This window comes from Trachinotus anak, unplaced genomic scaffold (assembly GCF_046630095.1).
Source record: "Trachinotus anak isolate AG129_WGS33_773 ecotype Australia unplaced genomic scaffold, CSIRO_AGI_Tana_v1 ptg000007l, whole genome shotgun sequence".
NCBI lineage: Eukaryota > Metazoa > Chordata > Actinopteri > Carangiformes > Carangidae > Trachinotus > Trachinotus anak.
In genome coordinates this window covers 19268262-19290256 of record NW_027273858.1, presented here as the reverse complement: position 1 = coordinate 19290256, position 21995 = coordinate 19268262, and the positions used below count along the sequence as shown (strand labels likewise).

Sequence of the window (21995 nt, the reverse complement as noted above, 5' to 3'; positions counted from 1 at the left end):
TGACATTCCTCCCTCTTCTAAGTCAAGCAAAGCGATTGTTACCTAAGTCGTGTTTCAAATCAGGTTTAACTCCACTATTTGAGTGAATTTCTTAACCAAGAATCATCATAATCATTTTTATAAGTGATGAATCCTAATACCCACTTACACCAGCTGGTCTTCAGTTCAAATTAAGTGTGTACGAAGTGGAGCTTTATACATCATTAAAGTGCAGCTCAGGTATAACCGTCAGCTGACTTAGCTTACAAAGCTTGTTAATATGTGACCCATTTTGATTTAAAGAAGGTGATGAAGGAAACTGGGAAGAATTTTAAATTACATTTGATAAAGTAACACAATAACATAAGACTAAATGGCCCAGTAATATGTGTTATGTTAGTTTACAACAGTCTAAGGTGCATGAATGCAATCACCTCGGAAACCTGGATTTTTCCTTGTTTGCATCTATAAATAAAACAAAGTGATGTCTATAGGTTTTATAAGTCACGGTGCCACAGAGCAAGCTAACATTCAATTTACACAATAAAGCATTTCTTAAGTTTTAATGGTAGTAAATCAGTAGTTTGACATTAGCTGGAGAGGTTAAGAAGGACATTACACACAGATTTAGTGATGGATTTACGACTACAATCCAATCTCGCTCTCTGCATCTTCGTCTTGACTTGTTTTCTTTCTCAGTTGTGTCCCTGATCTTTTCCTTCATTATGAGCTCGCGCATAACCGTTGATCCCAGGGCAGACGTCCTCCTGTCATTGTAAAGATGATCGACCACAGCTCAGCCAACAGTCACCTGATGATGTGACATCTGCAACAGTCCTCCTCATTCATATTCTGGTTGTGTTCATTTTAGCTTGCTGTGTGACTATAAACTAGTTTTGTACATCTTTATTTTAACATTTAACAATTTTAACATTTGTCTCGTCCGTCCTCAGATGAGGCCGGCGTGTCTGTGTGTCCTCCGGTGGCCATTTACTGGGGCGTGGGGCTCCTGTGTCGGCTGTTTGAGCTGTGGGGCCAGCTTCCTGCAGGTGTCCTCGCTCTGACGCAGTGGCTGCTGGGAGGCGAAGAAGGCAATGATGAGGCTGTTTCAGACGAGGCTTCCAGTCTGGTGAGTATCTGTTATGTTACTTGGTCACGTAGGAGCAGAGTAACCTTTAGTGTCCACTTTGTGTTGATGACATCAGGGCAGATGCATATTGACAACGTACATTGTTACACTGCGGTACAAGAACATCACAAACTGTTTGTAAGGCAGCAGACAACATGTACTTCAGATGTTTTCCTTCAACTAAAACTTACGACTGTCACAGTTAAATTTTCTGTCAGGAAACTGCAACGATGGAGCAAACAGGACACTGGTCCTTGAGTAATTTGATCACCAACTTACTTTGTAGTAACAATACATGAACAGAAAAATCCACAAACGATACTAAAGGCAGCAGTTTAGCTGGTGTTAAGAGCTTTATGTTAGAAAAGTGGTGAACACTTTAACATTGTGTCTGTAAAGTCTCAGGAATCACAGGAACAGACAAAAGTATATTTAATTTCCCTTGTTGCTCTTGTTTTATTCTGCTCCACCAGGGTTTCTGCTTTCTAAACACTTTGTTTAGCTCACTGTTTAGTTTTGGTTTCTGTTTCACTGCTTAGTCCTTTGTACTCAAGACTTGACGGACACTCAGTGAAACAGTTGAGATGAATTGTTGACACAACTTTAAGCACATTACTGTAAACTATGGCTTCTTGTTGCTGATGACCCAAATATCTTCAGCTGTAAATTCCAGGGGTTCTTTTTTTTTTCATACAAACTATGGGTCAAGTTACGATGTGTAATGTGAACAGTGTCGCTCATATTGAACCCACAGAGATGTTTCACCTAATTTTTGCACTTCCACTCAGTTCTATGGAGCATTTTAGTGTTTTTGAGCTCATTGTTTTGATTTTCCAGACCACAGCTTTACTTTTGTGGCTCAGCGTCACTACTTTCATTTTAAAAAGTTTAGATAAACTGACTTCACACTACTTGCCCAGTAACATAGTGAAGTTAGAAACTAGCTGGTGAATATAGTGGAACATTTAGTAAGAGTTAGTGGAAACAGCTAAAAGGAGAGTGAATAATATTTATGTTTATGTGACCAGAAACTTGAGTGAAATGAAAACCTGTGTTTCCTTGTGTCTGTTGGATTTTTAAATATGGAGCAATCTGCCAACAAGTTCACCATGATAGCTTTAAAAAGTGATAAAATGCTGGATGTGCATTTAAAACTTGTTTTACTGCCCCAAGTGGACAAAAAAAAGAAATCAGTCAACACGTCTTGAAATGAAACTCCTGAAATCAAACTGACATTCTGCTCATGACCAGGATGAGGACGACTTCCTGTTTGAGAAGGGGGATCTGAACCTGTGGGCCGAGCCTGTCCAGTGGGTGAAGCTGCTTCACAGGAACCTCAGCTCCCTCATCCAGACCTTCAGGCAGACCCATCACCCAGGAATCACAGGCCTGGACCAAGCCCAGCTCCACACACTGTCAATCCAGGCCCAGGCCAAGGCCCTCAGCTCCCAGCAGGGCCTGGACTCCCTCCCTGCCCTGCCCCAGTTCTCCTGCACCGTGGAGCACGCCCGGCTGACGCTGCGGCACAAGAGAGCTATGCTGGCTCTGGATGTGCTGGAGAGGCTGAGGTAGAGGAATTAGAAAGCTTTGGTGCTAATGAAAACAGTTTTAAGGGACATTTTGCTATTCCTGATATTTCAACAACAACAAAAATCACAAAGTTTTCAGATGAATGAACAACTTTATCAAACCAACACATGAGACCACAGACTGGCTTTATGGTCTTCTTAATATCAAGTCAAGGGAATGAAGGAAACAATAAGATTTTTTTAATCTGTATTTGTCTCTTACTTTGTCTTACAAATGTTTCCCTCACTGTTTTAATTTTTATGATTACTGTTCCTCAATGTTTTTTTTTAATAAATATCATGTCTCAAATTAAATTTTTGTTTCCAATATTTTCTAAGAGGAAAGAGTTGAATGTGTCTCTTTTTAATGTTAATAATTCTGTAAAGAGGCAGGAGAGAGAAGAACGAGACGATGATAATATTAATATTTTATGAAAACATGTGGGGTGAGTCTGGCAGTTAACAACAATTCACTCTGAGCTTGTGCACAGCAACACTTGGTGCACTGTCTTCTTATCAGTGGGAATGTGTCACACGACAAATTTCAACAGTGTCAGCATTGAGTAAACAGACTGTTCTGCTTCCTCCATGTCTACCAGGGATTTAAGGTTTGGAACAAAACAACTCGGAGCCTGAAGCTTTGAGCACTAACTTCAATGGTCTGATTGTGCAGCGAGCCAAGCTTTATACCAAGGCCTGGGATTGTGAGGAAGTGTTTGCGCTGACACGTCACCAAAGTTGTATTTCAGTGTACGCTTTAGCCTCTACTGTATGTTTATACGAGGTGTTATTTTCCTGTGATATTTAATTTACTGCAGGATTCTTCCCATTGGACTGTGTTTTATGCTTCCCTCCTGTTTTGCCGGTTATGTAATTAGGAGGACGGCACAATGGACTACTGTCCTCTGTGTGTGTGTGTGTGTAAAAATGTGTGTGTGTGTGTGGATTCATGCTGCTTGCTCATACAGCTGGACCCTTCTCTCTCCCTGGTAGCCATGTTCCCTGTTACAGTAAAACTGACGTAATGTTTTGGAACAGCTCAACATCCCCCAATAAAAACAGACTCGTGTGATGGGAGAGCGGTTTCTGTGGAAGAGGACATGTTCAAGGGATTTCTCAGGAGCCTCGCTGTGTCTGTCCTTCACATTAAACTATTTATCACAACTTGCAAAGCGCAAATAGTCCTGGGGCAGCCCTCAGCCTAATTTTAGGGTTGGTAGTAGTAGATTCCAAGCTCTTATGTCACTTGTTTTTTGCCTGTTGCTATTTTCCCTTTTTTTTTTTTTTGTAACCTCCCTCCTGCCTTCTCCAGCCGAACCATTCAGCACTTAACACAGAATATTGAATCATGTCACAGAGAGAAAAATTATTTTTAAACCACTGTTTCAATTATGATCCTATATGGAAAAGACTTAATGGTCACCAGTGTCGCAGAAACCTGCAATTTCTGGTGATATGTGTCGCACAACGTTTTTATACTCTCTACACCAAAATATCAGCCTTGATATAGAGTCCCATGCTCTGCTGCCAACTCTGCAATCTTTCCACTGTGGTTTTTAAAACTTGACATAGCTCCAAGAGTAGAGTGGAGTAGTTTGACATTTTCATGTGAACATTTTGCCATCCTGGGAAGGTTACATCATGCTGAGACAGGGGCAGGTTATTGCAACCGCACTGCACTCTTTGACTTTACAAAGAAAGGACTGTGGCGACTGGGTGGCTTTGTTATTAGCAGGACAGGAGGAAGCAGGTTGTGCAGAAATAACCAAAGCATCCCTGCTCACGGATGCTGCTCTTGATCTGAGTGTGCGGAGAGAGAACACAGAAAAGACAGATTCACCACAGAAATGAATGAGTGTTTGACAGTGTTACAGCCAGTTTGTGCTGAATGTACCTTTAAATCTTGCTCCGGCTCTGCTCAGCAGATGGCGCCCCTGTCTTTTACAGTCAGTTCCCATGTTGCTCTCATGGGGGCAGTGTTGCGCTGCTGTACCGGAGTAAAAACCACATTCCTGCAGTCTTGGCTCCTTCAGTGGGGAAAAACAAGTTAGAGAGAGAAACTGAGAGTGCTTTAAAAAGATTTAACCAAAGCAAATCCTCTTTGTGTTTATAATAATTCAACATGTTGTGCTTTAAAGGCGACAGATTTCTAATCTGAAGGTGAAGTCAACATTTCCAAGTTTAGTTTTAAGACAATATAAAAGTAGGTCATGTGAGCACACTAGGTATTAACTGTCTATTTTTCCATGTGTAGTAGACTGGAATAGGCTGCTGTTGCACTGTGGAAGTTGATTATGCAACCAGAGGAGTCTAAAAATTGTACTGCACTCTGCCTGGACTCCTCTCCGCTCATACTTGTGGTCTCACCCCATCCACAGGGAAAGAGAGGGAGAGGGAGGGAAAGAGTTTCCTTCCATTACAAATACATGTGTCAGCTTCCAAGTGTGGTGGTCCAGAGGCTAGTGGGGTGGCCCCTTGTCGCTGGAGGGCCACTGGTTCAAACTTCTGGATCTAGCTCTGTGGCGAGGGTGTTTGAGGGACCATTTCCCTTTTATTTCAATTCAGTCAAGAAGCTTTGGAGCAAAGCACCCCCCACCCCCCACTTCCAGCTTCAGAAGAGGACCCAAGTGTGAATGTCTGTGGTTAATTGGCTGGAGAGCAGCTTGCAGACATAGTAGACTTCCCTTGATGGTTCTACATTCTTTCACAGCGAGAGACAGCCCAGAAAGCAAAACCAACTTCCACAAAATTGGTTGTGTGATTAAAAGAAAAAAAAAAAAAAAACTTTTTGAGGGGTGTGTGGAGGGTAAGGAGGGAAGCGGGGAGGGGGGGGGGGGGACTGCTGGGGTTAGATTTCAAGGCGTGGTGTTAGAGAATAGGCGGCCAACCGGTGAATGGGGAGGAGGCGGCTCCGCGCAAAAGTTTGTACCAGCTTGAGCTCGCCCCTCCCTGGCCGCCGCCGACCGCTTATATTGACGCAGCGGAGCGAGAGCGCACAGCGAAGCACTCTGGCTCAGCGCTTCTTGAGGGGACGACATTAAAACCACCTACAGCTCAACAGTACTAACCTATCACCCCTCTTCTTCCTTTTTTTTTTTTCCCTCCTCTACGGATTTAAAACTGCACATAAACTTTTAAAGCAACTTTTCAAAACTTTTCCACAACCAAAACCAGTCGTGGCACAAACTACCGCTCGTCGCATTCAAGGATCCTGGTCGGTCCTCCATGAAAGAGGGAGCGCGACAGCAAACTTGGGGAAAAGAGATGTCTGCGACCGTCTTGTCTGCTTTCTACGACATGGATATGCTTTACAAGGTAAATAAAAAAAATCTGACAGTGTATGTGGAGTTTTCCCGCTGTGCATTCAGGGGAAACACTTGAGCTGTAGCTGGATTAGCATGCGTCGCTTTGAGGAGTTAGCATCGGCTGCAACAAGTTGTAGCGCTGCAGGCAAAGTTTTCTGAAACATGCCATGTGCTCGAAATGGGCTCAGAATTGGTCCAAGTGCATTTGCTAACTCGTGTCTTTTTTTTTTTCCCCCCTTCCAGCAGCAAGATAAAAGCATGAACATGAACGCCCTCCACATAAACAGCATGCTGGACAAGAAGGCGGTGGGGGCTCCGGTCACGACTCCGTGCTCCGGCGGCTCCTTCACGCCGGGATTTTTCCGCAGAAACTCAACCAGCAACGTGGAGGCGATGAACAACGGCAATAAATACTCGATGGGCTCGTACGGCAGTCTGAAGGAGAACACGCCGAGCAGCAACAGCAGCGCCACGGCCCTCATGAACAAGGAGAACAAGTTCCGCGACCGAGCATACAGCGAGAACGGAGACCGGGGCGTGCTGCAGCAGAAGCCCGGCTCTCAGATCAACTCCACCCGCTACAAGACCGAGCTGTGCCGGCCCTTCGAGGAGAACGGGTCGTGCAAGTACGGGGAGAAATGTCAGTTCGCTCACGGCTACCACGAGTTGAGGAGCTTGTCCCGCCACCCCAAGTACAAAACTGAGCCGTGCCGCACCTTCCACACCATCGGTTTCTGCCCGTACGGTCCCCGGTGTCACTTTATCCACAACGCCGACGAGCGCCGGCCCGCTCCGGTCGCCAACGCAAACGTGCAGACCGGGGAGCCCAGGTCGACCCGAGAGCTGTGCAGCTACGGCCAGAGGGAGGTCCTGCCGCCGCAGCAGCTCAGCTACACCCAGAGGGACAAACCAAAACTTCACCACAGCCTCAGCTTCTCCGGCTTCTCCACCCACCACGGACTCGAGTCTCCCCTGCTCGACAGTCCCACGTCCCGCACCCCGCCGCCACCCACCACCGCCTCCTCCTGCACCTCCGCCTCCAGCTTCTACGAGGAGGCGCTGTCCCCCAACTCCATGTCCTGCATCAACAGTGCCTTCGCTTTCCCCGGACAGGACTTAAAAGCCTTACTGGCCCCCCTGGCTGTGCACAACCCCAGCGGGTACGTTAACAACCACTCCACCGGTGCCTACTACGGGAACATGCAGAGCAGCGTGTGCCCCCCCTCCCCTCCGAACTACAACATGAGCCACTTGCAGGCGCTGCGCCGCCTCAGCGAGTCGCCGGTGTTCGAGCCTCCTCCCAGCCCGCCAGACTCGCTCTCTGACCGGGACAGCTTTGCGAGCGGGTCCCTCAGCTCTACCGGGAGCCTCAGCGGCTCTGAGTCGCCGAGTCTGGACGCTGGAAGGCGTTTGCCAATCTTCAGCAGGCTGTCGATTTCAGATGACTAATGTTTTGTTTTCCAACGGATTTATGGACGGGTCAGACGAGGGGGTTTGAGAAGTCAGGGGGTGTCAGTGAGTGAGGTAGACTGTCCTTCAAGCAGAGGATCCAGGTTGCGCCCCCCCACCCCACCTCAGCAGCATCCATCCTGCTGACGTGCCCTTGAGCAAGACATTGAATCCCTACTAGCTCCAGGGGTGCTGACCCTGCTCTGACCTCCCTGGAGGGGGGCAAGAGAAGTGAATTTCACCCACAGGGATCAATAAAGCTTCAAACAGTTTAAAGTGTCCTTGACCTGGCATTAGTTTAGTTTTTTTTTCTGTATGTAATATAGCTGTATTAAAACTTAGATAGCGAACAGAAGGCATTCCAATAGTGCCTTGCCCAAGGGCTCATGGCAGCCCCCTCTCCCTTTTGCTCTATCAGGCAAGCCACACTTTTCCTGGGATTAGATGTGTGTGTGTGTGTGTAACATGACTTGACAAGAAGAAGAGACTGTAAGCGGTTTCAGATTTCCTCCCATCCTGCCAAGAATATGCCTTGACTCAAAGTAACATTTTTTTTCCTTTATCAAAGTGTGTTGTTTTTGTTTTTTTTTCTTTCCTCTCTGAAAGCTTCAGCTTCCATTCCAGATCTGTCTCCTCCCAGCGCCACCCAGTGGTTCGTTTGGTTAGTCTAGTTTGTTGCTTGGTTAAAAAGCACTCTTGAGTTGGGTTTGTTTGGGGAAATCACTGCTGATGGTTGAATATATATTTTTTTAGCTGTTTTTGAGTGATTTACATAGCAGTGCATAACTGGCTATGGACTATTTAACTTATTTATTATCTTGTGAAAAAGTATAGGCTACATTGGTAATTTGTGTCCATACTGTATTTATCAAGTATGATGAAGCAATAGATCTATATTCTTTTATGTTTAAATTATGATCGCCATTATTAATCTGCATAAAGTGGAGTGTATGTTCTTTTCACAGTAATATATATATTTTGTTTTTTCTCCTTTTTTTGTAACTTCACTTGGTTATTTTTATTGTAAATGAGTAAAAAAAATCTTAATTTAAGAGAACGTATGTGATATTTATTTCATTAATTTTGTTTCCTTGTTTACGTTTATTAAAAAAAAGTTTGCGTGATTGCTGTTTGCTCCTGAGGTTGTGTGTCAGTGCTGTAGAAGGCTTTTTTTTTTTTTTTTTTTTTTTTTTTTTTCTCTTTTCCTCGAGGATCCCTATTTAGATGTTTCTGTAGAATGTATAAACAATGTGGTTGTACAGACCGTCCAAACCTTACTTCTTTTTGTTGATCTAGATCAGACTTCAGTGACAAAGAACCCAAGTCAATAAATTAACCAAAAAGTATTTTGTTTTCTTTCTGTTTGCACGAGGTCACACTGTGATTCCAGCCACGTGCTAAAGAATGTAGCAATCCCTTGTGCCCCAGTATTATTGTGTAGTGCCTAAGGGGTTCACCATCTTGACATGCCTTAAAATTAACCAAATAAAGTATTTTTCCTACATGGCATCTTTTTATACACAGGTTGAATTGAATGTAGTGTTGGATTCTGAAACTTTTTTTTTTTTTTTTTTTTTTAAAAGGTTGTTACCACTCAGACACTCTGATAAACAACCGTAACCTTTCTCTAAATCCCCATTCCTCTTATTTTGATTTCCTTTTGCTCTGTTTTTGTTTGTTTTTGTTTTTTTTGATATTGAAATCTAGTCTGAGTCTTGAGAGTTTGCTGGAGAGGGAAGTGGATGAACACGTTTGGTTTGTACATAGTAGGTACAGGGGGATGCGCACTATGTACTTTTGACTACTTTATCAGAAGTAAAGCTTTTTGAATGTAACAAAAAAACGGACAAAAAGACAACGAGAGTTGTAATATTTTTTTGGGGAGTCAGTTCACTACAAATTGAGTGTGAGACTGTTAACTTTGTACTGTACATTTTTTGTAGTTCTCCCAATAAAAATCATTTGGAAAAAGCTTCAGATTTCTCAGGCTGTGATTTCTTCCACATTTCAAGTATGAAGATTCAACAGGTGTGACATCTAGATCAGAACCATGAAGTGACCATGTTCAGGAACGCGACAGCTCTGGTTCCATGTTGCTCACATAAAGACATCAGATGTCTCAGCGTGACTATAGTCTTCCTCTAGTGGAAAACGCCTGGGGACAGACAGGAAGAAGGGAGTGTGTCCTTGCTATAGTGGAGCCCTAGCTGTCCTGTGATACTACTTGGCCTGGAACCCTGGGGGGGCCACGTTCTCAGCATACTGTAAAATCACTGACCAGCTTGTTTCCAGAGAAAGGCACGGCTTGAATTCCTGTCTCTTGTCCAGTATAGAAAGAACAAATGAACTGGGTGTGTTCTGTGACTGGAAAAATCAGATTCTGATTTTAAGGTGATTATGAACATGGGAAGCAACACCACCACGGAAACTGATCGCCCTGAATAAAACATATGTAGTATTACATAATGTGTAATGTTTTGCTATAAACAGAGGGCGATGAGCGATATGCCTGCACCATCTGAGGAATGAGGTCTGGAATTTTAAAATGGAAAATGTGCAGGAGCACAGCGTGCTGCAGCCGCAGGAAAGTCAGCTGAATTGTGCTGGTGACTCAGGCTGTAAGTCTGTCTGGGGCTTTGCCATCACGATAAGATTTTAATCTTTTAATAAGTTGTGCATTAAGATCCAATTCTCTGACATAATGTACGCTGGCACTCAGCGGAGGTTCCCCATCCTTGGAGAGCAGCAAACTGAAGTCTATATGAAGATTAAACACCAGTAGAAGGACTTTTAGAAGGGAAATGTCTCTTTGATGACATAACACTTAGATATCTGAAAAAAGACAAGACTTTTTGTAAGGGGTCACAAGCCAAAAATATTAAGAATAACGGGCTAACTGTGTATTTTACAAGCTTATCATTGGGGTTTTTAAGGAAAATCTTAAAGGAGCTATTTGTAAGTTTCGCTATTGCTACATAGCTAACATTAGCATTAACAGCAGAGGAAAGCAACACCAACATTAACTTTTGTCTCTATGACGTCTTTTCTTTTACTGAAGTTAGCATGCTAACCAGCTAGCCCCAGCCCTTCTCGTCACTTTCCGATAGCGACTCACTGTAGCCTCCAATTTGCCCTGAAGATGTATAACCTCTTGTCTCATATACTCAACGATGGCCGAAGCTCTTGTCAAGTGACAATCACCACCACCCACTCGCAGCAAGAAACCACATTCGGCAGCAGAGAAAACTTACAAATAGCCTCTTTAATCTGAAAAGTAACTGTAGCTGTCAAATTAATGTACAACAAAAAGTACAAAAGTACAACATTTTCCCCTGAAATATATTTCAGTAGATTTGTAAAGTAGCAGAAAATGGACAAGTAATACCTCAAAAGTCAACTGAAATGCAGTACTTGTGTAACTGTGCTTTCCACCACTCAGGTTAGGTAGTGAATGATAAACAGGCCTACTAATGGATTGATTGCTCACAAGTGTGACAAATCAATGTGCTCCAGTCACATCTGAATGATCCTGTGTGTTGCTTTACCCACTGATCAGCACTGATACTTCCAAACAAGCCATCAGAAACCTGTTTGTGTGAGTGAAGTTAGCGTGCACTGGGTTCAGACAGGCTCAGATGGATGGATCAGTCTGGGAACTGAACACTAGCTATCAACGCATAACTGATTAACCCTGCAGCTGTAAATGTGTTTCTACTATCAGTCACTTGAGCAGGTAAAACTGGGACAGTAGTGATTTTTTTTCAACTCACCAGCCTGTAGTGGGGCAAAATAAGTCCTTACCCCTGCCCTGATCGGAGTGTCAAATTCGGTCATGTCTAGACCAAATAAAAGCCCCTGTTGTTATGGTGCCTCGATTTCCAGGAGCCTTTCAAAGAAAAACTGTTTTCTGCAGGCTATTCTGCAAAGTTATCAGTGGTAGCAAAGGCATTAAGAAAATAAAGGGCCAAAGAGTCATGTGGTGCCTGGAGTTCACGCCAAGATAAGGCAGGGTGATAAGAGTCCCAGCAAATATTTACTGTGTCCTCAGGATTTCATAATGAAGTGTTTATCAGAGCAGAGCCAAAGGGCTGCACAATGCACCAGGCCCGGCCAAGTAGGATCCACGTACCTGTGACTCAGTGTGTGTGGGGATATGAGTGTGTCAACAACCCCACATATAATGTTTAATTGAGTGTGCTAACGTTCATATATGTTATGGCTATAAAACTTTTAAAAAACTTTTCCTATATAAGGACATATATGTAGTGGTGCTGGTGTGTGCACACAGGGGTCTTGCTGGTTAATGGGGTCTGGAGCTCCTACAATGAAAGGAAACACTCTCTGACTTGTGATTAGGGCAGGAAGAGTCCCACTTCCTGGCCACCACCCATTTCCACCTCTTCTTCGTCCTGCTGTTTTTCCTCCTCCTTCAGTTTCCCCTCTGCTCTGTAGTGGCGGCTTCTAGAAGTTACTATTTGTGTTGCTGCACTGGGAAGCTCGGCTCGTCCTGGTATTGTTTTGGCATGCTAAGCCCAGACCTAGGGTCAAGTAGTAACAGCACATACTTTTGAGACTTTGTTTTAGCCTACATGGGTGCCAGATGGGTGGCAGTTTGCCAAATAGAAAGCAGAGAGCAGAGGTTGTTCATCATCTGTGTGTAAAAAAGAAAAGAAAAAAAAAAAACCCAAATTAGAATCAGATAAGGTCTTAAGCTTCCATTTGATCTGATTTTCCCTCGGGTTTTGTTCTTGTTGATTTAGTAATAAAAGTAGAAGATTACAGAGACTTAAGAGAAATGTTCCTGTCTTTAATGAGCTACAATTGCAACTTATAATTAAAGTGAAAGAAAATAATTTTTCATTTTACTAAAGGACCCCTCCTGCTTCCAGGGCCCAGAGTCACTGGTGTCATAAATTAAGTCCCATCTGTTTGCTTATCTGTGATTGTTAACTTTATGTGACACTATTCTGGTTTCACAATGAAATAATACGTAGCATGTGAGTGTGTGCGTGTGTGTGTGTGTGTGTGTGTGTGTCTTTGTGTGTAAAACTAGCTTGAAACTCCACCCAACAAGCATGACTGTAAGACAAACATGTACAGCTGTCATTTCTAACAGCACTGAATTAAAAAAATATCTAATCAGCACTTAGAAGCAAATTTTATTATGTGATTACTGTGGTAACTTTATATAATATTAGGGCAGATGATATCTAAGTCCATCTTAAGGTAATAAAAGAAGCTGTAATGAGAGATGTGACAGAAAGTGACAGTCTAATGGGGTCCATTCCTTCAGCAATCTGGATCCACAGTCAGTGGGAGAACTGTAACTTAAAGCGTAACCATGTACCTTTTGAATGAATAAAAAACATCTTCTTCCTGTTGCACACGAAGAGATGAATCGATAAGCAAAGGAACACACCCTTTCTCAGTTCAATACACGCAAGGGTTTTGCTGTTACAGCTTTACTTGGTCTGGTATGACCAGGGGCTCATGGCAGATAATGTTATCAAACTTTAGATAGACATTTCATGCATAATTTATTCATTTTGTTGTTTTAATGACTACTGTTGCGCCACGGTTAGCATGACATAAATCATTTTTTCACTGATTTTATCACAAAAGTTAAAAAGGAAGTAAATTCATCTCACCTCACCAGGAGACATCTTTGCTATCAGTTAGGTTACCACATGATAATGTCTGAGTGTAATGTCAAAGTTGCACCAATCAATTTTATACTCTCTACAAATCAGATGAATATGTGTAATGTGAAAGATGTTTCTTTTGGTGACAAACCCACAGAGTGTCACCAAACTCTGCGTTTCCCCTCAGCTTTACAGAGCATTTGACCTTATTTCACCTCATTGTTTTGGCTTTTATGGTCGGCAGAAAGTTAGCAACTAGCTGGTGAGCGTTTAGCAGCTACAGTGCCAGAGGTTTTCTTTCAGGAGCTGGTGTCGTTGACCACAGCACAAACAGGAGGGTAAATACTGGATTTACTTTGTCAGGTGGTCACAAACAAGACTCCAAATAAATGCTAATGTTGCTCTGTGTCTGCTAAATGTGTAAATAGGGAACTGTTTTTCTATTCTAAGATCACCGTAACAAGTTTATTAGATGACACTATGCTGAAGTTGTGTTTACAGGTTGTCAGCTGCCCCCAAACTCATGGGAAATGGTGAAGAACTCAGTGTGGCAGTATGCTGTAATTGGCTCTTGTTTCCACAGTGGCTGCTTTTTGGCACAGGTTCCATCATATGTTTTTAACTTTAATTCATAAGTAATAGTCCAAGTTGAGGAATGTATGGGAATTACTACTAGCTTACAGGCACCATTTCACCGTTTCATTCAAGTGGAAAATAGCAGAAACCCACCATATTGGGGTAGCATGCAGGTATTTGAGCCACGTTAACACAGCACTGTTTGTACACTGCTGCGTTGCACAATATTTGGGTACATTTTGTACTTTTTATTGACTTAAAATACCACTCCAGTGACTGGCACTAACAACAACAAACATGTCTCTTTGCCTAAAGCGCAACAGTTTTATGCAGTGATACAGCTACAAGTAAACACAACACACATACTATTTTGCCTGATACAAACATTTCTGATGTAAATTCAATTTATACATGAGAAGTATTAAACACTTCCGACAGTAACCTTTTTTGTTGAATCCTAACCATTCACCTCACTATGATCACTGACGGGTCGCTGTTTACATGGACGTTCACTGTACCACTGCCTCTTTTATTGTGAGAAGCTAAAAACATAATCCTGACTTTATTTTCAGGAAGCAGCCTCAGGCCCCACGCTCAGCTGAGGTGACCTCCCCAGCTGCCACAAGGTAAGCCAAGGTAAGCCACAGTGCACAGATGCTGAATAAGGTTATGTTGTTGGCCCAGTGAATTTGAAGTCTGGTGATGGTCAGAGGTGATGGGGTTGAGGAAGTTGGCTGAGGCTGGTCACGTTCGGCAGGCGCTGCTCGGTCCGCCATGTTCCTCTCCCTTCAGCGCCTGCCGAGCTGTAAATATTTACAGAGCATCTTGTGAGGGGCCTGAGTGTTTACCACCAATGCTTGTGGCTCTTCAGCGAGTGGCGTGTGTGTGCATGTTAGTGTGTATGAGCAATTCAGAAGAGATGCTTCTCTTGCTTCTCACCCAGTGTAAACCCTCAGCAGTATGTGTGTGTCGGATGAGGTACTTCCCTTGGTTTCTCCACAGTTTACTAACACTGGCCCCTGGCTCTTGTTCAGGCCCTGACTCTGAGCTCAATGTATGAATCAACAGAGAGCGCCAACGAGGAGAGGGGTGGTCGCACCTCACTCTGCCTTCTCTGACCCCTGCAAATGACAGAGAGAGAAAGATGGGAGAAGTGTTTGTTTACCTTGCCCCACCCTGTACATGAGGCTGTGGCGCTGACATCACGTCTTTGCGGGTGGAACATTCTCATAAAACATGTTTTCTTCACTCCTTTCCAAATGTAAATAATACAGACGGTGTAAATACCATAAGGACCCAGTTAGGCCATTTTTAGTCAAGCAGTACTGTATAAGGATGTTTCCAGATACATGAAGCAAAGGCTGAGCACGTGGGTGGAAGTGTCACTGTGGCATGGTTAATGAGGAACACACACATGCTAACCTGGTCTGGCTGTAATCCTGTTTCCATCTGCTTTATTTCAGAGGTCAGAATATTCTTGGATGCCCTTTAATCTGCTGCAGACACAGTAAACTTACCATACAAAATGGGACAGTGCAGAAAACCTCTCAAATCCATGCATGAAAAAGCTAATTATTCCTTGACCAATGAAGGTTGTAAAGATAACATGGGCAGGGACTGCCTCCATTGATAAATAGACTTCACTGTAGTAAAAAGCAAACATATATGAGCCACAGCTTCTTCATTGCTTTATTGTAGATCTCATGACGGATGACAAATTTAAGGAAAAACCTGATTAAATGAGTGGACAAGTACAACAATCGCTTCCATGCAGAGCACAAGGAAGTCACTAAAGTAACTAATGAGTGTGAAGATGATGTGACTCATATGCTATGTCTATGGCCATGCACGTTAGACTTTTTCCTACCCATTTCTTTGTCAGATTGCATCACAACGCCTTGACATGGCTGACCTGTTTGTGAAGGCTCCTTTCAATACAACCGAGATATGCAACCTTCGTTTCCTGGGCAACAAAGGCTCTAACATGTATCCTTTGTGGCCCAATCTACCCCAAGAATTATTGTGTGCCAGTGATGAGTATGTTTAAAAAGACAATATGGCTAATATTGGTAACATGTGTTCATTTTAGCCACCATAACCCACTGCTATTATTGGCATTCATCTAAAGTTGTGTTTCTGGCCAGCTGATGATGTTAAGTCCAATATTCCCTCTCCTTTTAGCTCTTGTTTGGTCTCAACCAACTTGTGAGAAAAATAGCTGTCTCTTTAACTGCTAAAAGCTAAATGCTTGTTTATTAATCTTTCTCCAAAAAAAAAAAAAAAAAAAATCAAACTAAGTCAGTAATATCCATTACACAGAGATGTCTAAAGTTTGTTAGCGTTAGCAAACATTCACTGTTGTTAGCGAGCCCTGACCATGTAAAAGTGTTGTGACAAAACTCAGCAAGGGTGTGAATTCAACTTTTCATTTGTGATTTATTCTTTCAAAAGTTAAATACTCTCACTTTAAACGTTAAAATACTGTAACAGGCGCATAAAAGTCCTTCATTACTACTAGCTAATCTTAGCCACCACAAGCTAGTGGCCAGGGATTGTTGCCATGAATTTGTCATTTGTAAGAAAAACAAAAGTTATTCCCTCTTTTAAAAGTCTGTCTTGATGAAAAGATGACACCTTTATGTAAAGAATTGAAATGGAGATCAATAGAGCCAACAGTAAACCTCTATCAGTCTGCTTCATAAGCTAAAGGCTTTGAAAACAGATCTGATTAGTGAGCAGTTCAAGTACCCACACGAAAGAGAGGAGCCTGAAAATAACAATCACTATCTCTGTGCTATATGTGTCTGCAGGCCAACATGACCATGGTCTGAAACTGAAGAGACGGAGGGCAGGCGTGAAAGTCTCAAGCCTGGGTATTTGACAGACATAGCTGTAAAATTTAGCATGTCCTATCTAGTACAGTAAGGGGCTTTACTTAGACCAGGCGTGGTCTCTAAACATGTGATTGGCAGCCAAGCTCAGAGGGCGATAAGGAAGTATCTGTGAGGCGAGAGGGTGGGACTGGTGAAGAAGTGAATGCTGGGAGTGTGTGTTGACATTGCGTGGCCTACTTACGCTTTCTGACCAATGGTATTGAAGACAGAGAGAGCCACACATGAGATCTCGGCCGTGATGAATGAAGCTTCATGGTCAGTGCTGCGGTTTGAGAGTGAGCAGAGAGTGAGAGAGAGGGGAGTATGGCAATAAGTGACTTAACTGACATGAAAATATTTAATTCGTGTGTTTATTTGGAGAGGATCTTGGCAGTGAGCATGTCCCTGACTTCTTTCATTTCCCTTATTACTCAGTAAACACTTTTCAGCATGGAAGAGAATCCCTGAGGTCAGTGTGTGCAGGTTTGTGTCCGTCTGTTCACATGTGTGTGTGTGTGTGTGTGTGTATGAGTCAACGTGGATGTCCGTGCACCCTTTCTGCAAGGGGTAATTACATATAATCATCCAAAATGTTTATACTGTACAAATAGCATAACTATGCTGAGTGAGTGGCTGTGTAGGATGGGTAGAACTGGTGTTGTGAATGAGCCCGGCCGCTCCGTGATTACCCAGGCTCAAGGCCAGGCTCAGGTTGTCATGTAGCAAGATGGAGAGCCTGCTAACACTTTTTATGACCATCATATCCATACTGCACTAAACAACATATCATAAAGACATACTGTATAACATACCCATCATGTTTCATGACCATGCTTATAGTAGAACTTGGTGGAAGGAAGTGTTCTGCATTCATAATATTCATAAATACCTTTGCCCTGACGAACTTCCACCACTAAACTTTTTCCAATCAGTCCGGTCCCATTTTTCATTCTAATTGAATTTAACACATGCTGCTTATTAAACTGTTCATTGATATGTACTTTATGATGCATACTACACTGTTCACCATGTTTATGTCACTGTATGATTCTCATTTTGAATTTCCTTGCTAATTAAAGCCTGATGTATCACTTCCTCTGCATTATTTAAATTTAATCAGAGAAAATTATGTTTTTCTCAGATTAAATAAATGATGCTTGGAAAAGTTTTGGACCTCCTATATTTTTGTTTTTTGAGTCACACTAGCAATGTGGTTCTTGGGAGAACAATGTTGGCCTGTCAATCCACCACTGTGGGCCAGACTGAAATACCTCAGCAATTATCGGATGGATTGCAAGGGGATTTGGTACAGATATCAATGCCCCCCACAGGATGAATCATATTGACTTTGGTGATCCCTTGACTTTTCATATAGTGTCACCATGATGTTGAGATTTTTGATTTTAGTAAAATATTTCAACCGCTTTTGGATAGTTTGCCATCAAATTTTGTATTGGTGTTTCCCCTCAGGATGACTTATCCTAACTTTTGTGATTGCTTGACTTTTTATACAGCACCATTATCAAGTCAATATTTTATCTTTCACTATTTCGGTTTATGACCCACCTAATGCCGTTTCCATCAGCCTAAGCTGTATTTTGTCCGTAGTGGTAATTTGCTAATGCTTACATGAAAAATTAAGATGGTGAACATGGTAAACATTATACATATAACACTGACATGTTAGCATTGTCATTCTGAGCATGCTAGCATACTGAAATGAGCATTTAATTCAAAGCACTGCTGCAGCTGCAACCACGGCTCTTAGTCTTGTTTCTTTACAGAAAGCTGCTAGTGTTAAGATTCATACATAGTCAAGGCACTCGGAGCCCTTTGATGAATGTCATTTATAATATTGTCATATGTGGATGTTAAGCATCACTTAATAGGCTATCCATAAAGCAATAAAAATGCACTGTGAATGCTCATTAGTACATATGAATTGATAAATCAAGATGTGGAGGCTCTCAGAGTTAGAGCTCAGTGCACCTTTGAGGTTTGACCTACATCTGGCCTAAAGTTAAAGGGGCTAAGGGTCACCTAGTCCCAGATGTGGTGCTGGTAAGGCCATGTGTATCTCTATATGTGTGTGTGCTAACCGAAGAGGAGGGGTGTTGGTCAGTACGTCTTGGTCTAGTTGCAGTGCTCTTACTCACGTCCATATTTCATAACTGCGGCTTTCAAACAAAAGCCGTATGTTGATACAATCTACTGGCGAGCCAGAGGAAATGAGTGTTTGTGTGCTCGCTAATGATGTTTTTATTTCTCTTTCTAATGCGATCCAGTTTTTTCCACTGAGCTCATTAGATTGCCCTGTTTCATTTCTCAACATAACCACATATCTATTCTTGTTTGGGAAGATTGTTTCATCATGCTCATGTGATGATGAAAGACATATGGGGTGTTAGCAGTGATCTGTAGGTGAGACTGTGTGCTTTGCTGTTTACCAGAAACATGTTCAGAGTAACATCTGTAGGCTGTGCAAAGTTCAAATCTGAGACCTTGAGGTTTTCCAGTAAGGTTGCTGTGATACTAGCCAGTCAGCCACATTTTCCTCTGTACAGGTGACTTGTGATTGTTGTGATTGATTATTTTTCTTTATTTTTTCCATGGAGACATGACTGTAGATCAATTTGCACTAGGTGGCATGAACTGAGACAAAGATGCTTGAAGGAAACTTGAAGAAAAGAAGGTTTTGGGACCAGTCAGAGGCTGAGCTGTCACACGAACACATATGTGGCCACAATCCATGTGCTCATGGTAAATGCAAATGTTGTTAACTAGTTATTGGTAAAGCTTTGTAGACTATTCATGGTGCAAATTCAGACAAATAATCGGAACTATTGGTCTTCACGGGACCACTTGGTTCCTATTAACTGGAATCCAGCCCAACAAGACTTGGGTCATGCCCAGTTTATAATGTATTTAGTTTTATCAGGTCCAGTAGTGTCCTGTCCTGTTACCGGTTTCAGGTCTTTGTGTCAATATCCAAGTGGATCCCAACAGTCAAGCTCACAGGAGAAAATGTGTTTAAACTGTGAAGCAGAGGGAAAGATTATCTGTATTCCTGCCCTATTTTGCATGCATTTGCTTTCTAATTAGTTGCTCATCATTCTGCTGCCTGAATTGATGTGTGGTCTGTTCAGCTTGAATCTATTTTGCATAGGGTCTAATTATCTGTAAGTCTGTTTTCTTAGTGATCTGAATTTGATTCCCCTACATGGGTTCATGTAATGCTTATTTTTGAAAGTTAACTCATACAAGTCTGGTTCAGTTACATTCAGGTTAGAGTTATAACAACTGATGTTCTTTATTGGGCATCAATACATAAAAACAGTGAGTCAAACCTGCTGATGTTATTGACTTTGCACTTCATTCAGTAATGGCATCTGTTAATAAATAACGTGTTGCAGTTCTTCCCTGATCAGTTTAGCCATTGCAGTTGAATATCAGTCCAAAAACCCTTGTATCTGTATTGGCCATTAAAAACCCATCCAGTCTTTATAACTGTTTGCATGTGTGTCCATGTGCAGGGCCATATATCAGCCTGTGGTGGCCTCACATACTGGAGGTCTTGGCTATGTTTGTAGGATGAAGGATCTGATGTTTGGCAGCCATGGCCATGTTCACAAACTCAGTGTTAGGCATTTTGCTTTACAGACCTGCTCCCACCCCCACCACCCCCCACCCTCTCCATCCATCCTCTGCCGGTGTGCTGCAGGCGGATGCAGGTCCTGGATCTGCAGCAGCCAGCCGGCCCTCCCATCAATGCTTCCTTTAAGGGTAAGTGGAGCTGAGCTGCAGCACAGACCACCTTTATCTAGCACTCTCAGGACACTCATTCATACACCAGAGAGGGGGAGCTATCTAAAGCAGCACACATACACACACGCACACACACAAACTGAGCAAAGCGTATGTGTGTACTTGCTTGTTCAAACACCATCGGGGAGCAAGAAAACACACCTCCTGTGCTCATTTGCAGACTCCGTATGTGCATCTGTGTCTGTGTGTGTTTTGCATCTGGGACTATGCATACACACACCTCTGTTTACTGTAAATAAAGATAGGTTTCATTTTATAAACAAACTCATGTTTATTTGAATGATCAATCTCAAACCTGCGCCTGTGTGCAGGCATTCAGGAGTCTGGTTTTTTTGGTGGGCACCACGCGGCCACCGCTCCAAGATGAACAGCAGATGCCGGTTGGCTGTTCCCCATGAAGTTCACGGTCAGATTTCTCAATGGTGCATTTCAGTGTAATAAGAATGAAAGAAAGAAGAAATTGGTATTTAAAAGATGATTCAGAGCCACCCCTGCACATATTCTGCTGAGTTTGTTTGGGTTGGACACACACAGTGACCCACTAACACAAGCAACACATACCTCTGTTGTTACTGTGGCAAGTGGAACTAACCTAAATAATCTCTTATTTAAAAAGTTGAGTCACCTTATAAACACACAGGCAGAATGGCCTCAAATCACCTCGGGTCCAAACAAAACAGGAAAGTGGATGTTACTAATAAGGAAAAAATGTGTCCTAAAACAAGGAAATTAATTTTGTTTCTTTTCTTTTTGGTAATCATATTCATTCATTCGTAAATTGTGCTTATTGACATTGAAGTCTGCCTCATACTTCCTTAGTTCAGATGCTAAACTGTAGCGAAAATAAGCCTTTATTCATTTCATTTCAACAGTGCTGTTCACACAACCAAAAAAAACCTTCTGAAAATTGAATACAGGCCTAAACCAGAGACCGGTGCCACCTGATTAGTGGGTTCAGGCGCAACGTGAAAGCAACAAATTTTGCGTGTCGTAACGCTAACTGACTGCAATAATGAACACAATGACAGATGGTGAGTCATTAGCCCTGAAGCATTTAGACTGTTTGACCTAAATCACAATCTGCCTCTCTCATTCCTGTGTGTGTGTGACAGTATACAATACATCAGTTATCTACCCAGGCCTTATGCAACATTCATTTCCCAGAGAGACTGTTTTAGAAACTCTTTAACCCCATTTACCAAAAGTAAGGCCTGCAGAAAGTCACAAGCGTCTCATCAGAGTCCTGATGAGTGGAACAATGATAACTGTTTTCCCCTCAGCTATTTCGTCACGATTTACATTATAAACTTTGAGTTTCCTCCCTTTCCACTGAACCACTGAGCCTCCACACACTTACAGTGACTTCCCTTATCTGACCATTATGTAAGCCTTGCAGCCTATAGTTACTGCTGCTGCAGATGTCAAGCTTTCCATTGTCACATGTTACATTAAAGTTTAAAGTGATAACAGCGGCATACCACTCATAATTCTTAGTAATGTCTTTAAACAGTGGGTCCTTGGTTTGGACAGAGATCAGCAAAAGCAGACTTATTTCTAGATGATCTTTGGTGGACAGATGTTGTTAGCAGATTTTATTAGCTGTAGCTATCCGTACAATTTAGGTGACGCTGTCTGCACAAGCTGGTTGA

The 21995-nt window shown here is 42.5% G+C and overlaps 2 protein-coding genes and 1 long non-coding RNA gene across 5 annotated transcripts in view; 2 read left to right on the top strand and 1 right to left on the bottom strand.

Annotated features, from left to right (window-relative positions):
- thada (THADA armadillo repeat containing) overlaps nucleotides 1-3595 on the top strand; it is a 93009-nt gene extending 89414 nt beyond the window's left edge. Inside the window, exons 37-38 of the mRNA XM_071481245.1 lie at nucleotides 933-1108; nucleotides 2360-3595. Coding sequence (XP_071337346.1) covers nucleotides 933-1108; nucleotides 2360-2680 — 497 coding nt within the window. The 3' untranslated portion in view covers nucleotides 2681-3595. The remainder of the gene's footprint in view (nucleotides 1-932; nucleotides 1109-2359) is intronic.
- Nucleotides 528-13894, bottom strand: LOC139623206 (uncharacterized). Of its 2 annotated transcripts, none has more exons than XR_011691449.1 (3): nucleotides 11201-13894; nucleotides 4571-4703; nucleotides 528-4476 (listed from the first exon to the last, which is right to left on the bottom strand). It is a non-coding gene; the product is annotated as an uncharacterized lncRNA (long non-coding RNA). The 2 variants fall into 2 exon arrangements; XR_011691448.1 differs by having other exon boundaries at nucleotides 528-2671; nucleotides 11201-12442.
- Nucleotides 5665-9407, top strand: zfp36l2 (zinc finger protein 36, C3H type-like 2). Of its 2 annotated transcripts, none has more exons than XM_071481249.1 (2): nucleotides 5665-5991; nucleotides 6228-9407. In XM_071481249.1, the coding sequence occupies exons 1-2, from the start codon at nucleotides 5902-5904 to the stop codon at nucleotides 7428-7430; spliced, it is 1293 nt and encodes a 430-aa protein (XP_071337350.1). In that variant the 5' UTR covers nucleotides 5665-5901; the 3' UTR covers nucleotides 7431-9407. The 2 variants fall into 2 exon arrangements, with proteins under 2 accessions (XP_071337350.1, XP_071337349.1); XM_071481248.1 differs by having other exon boundaries at nucleotides 6225-9407.
- Nucleotides 13895-21995: the final 8101 nt, after the last annotated feature.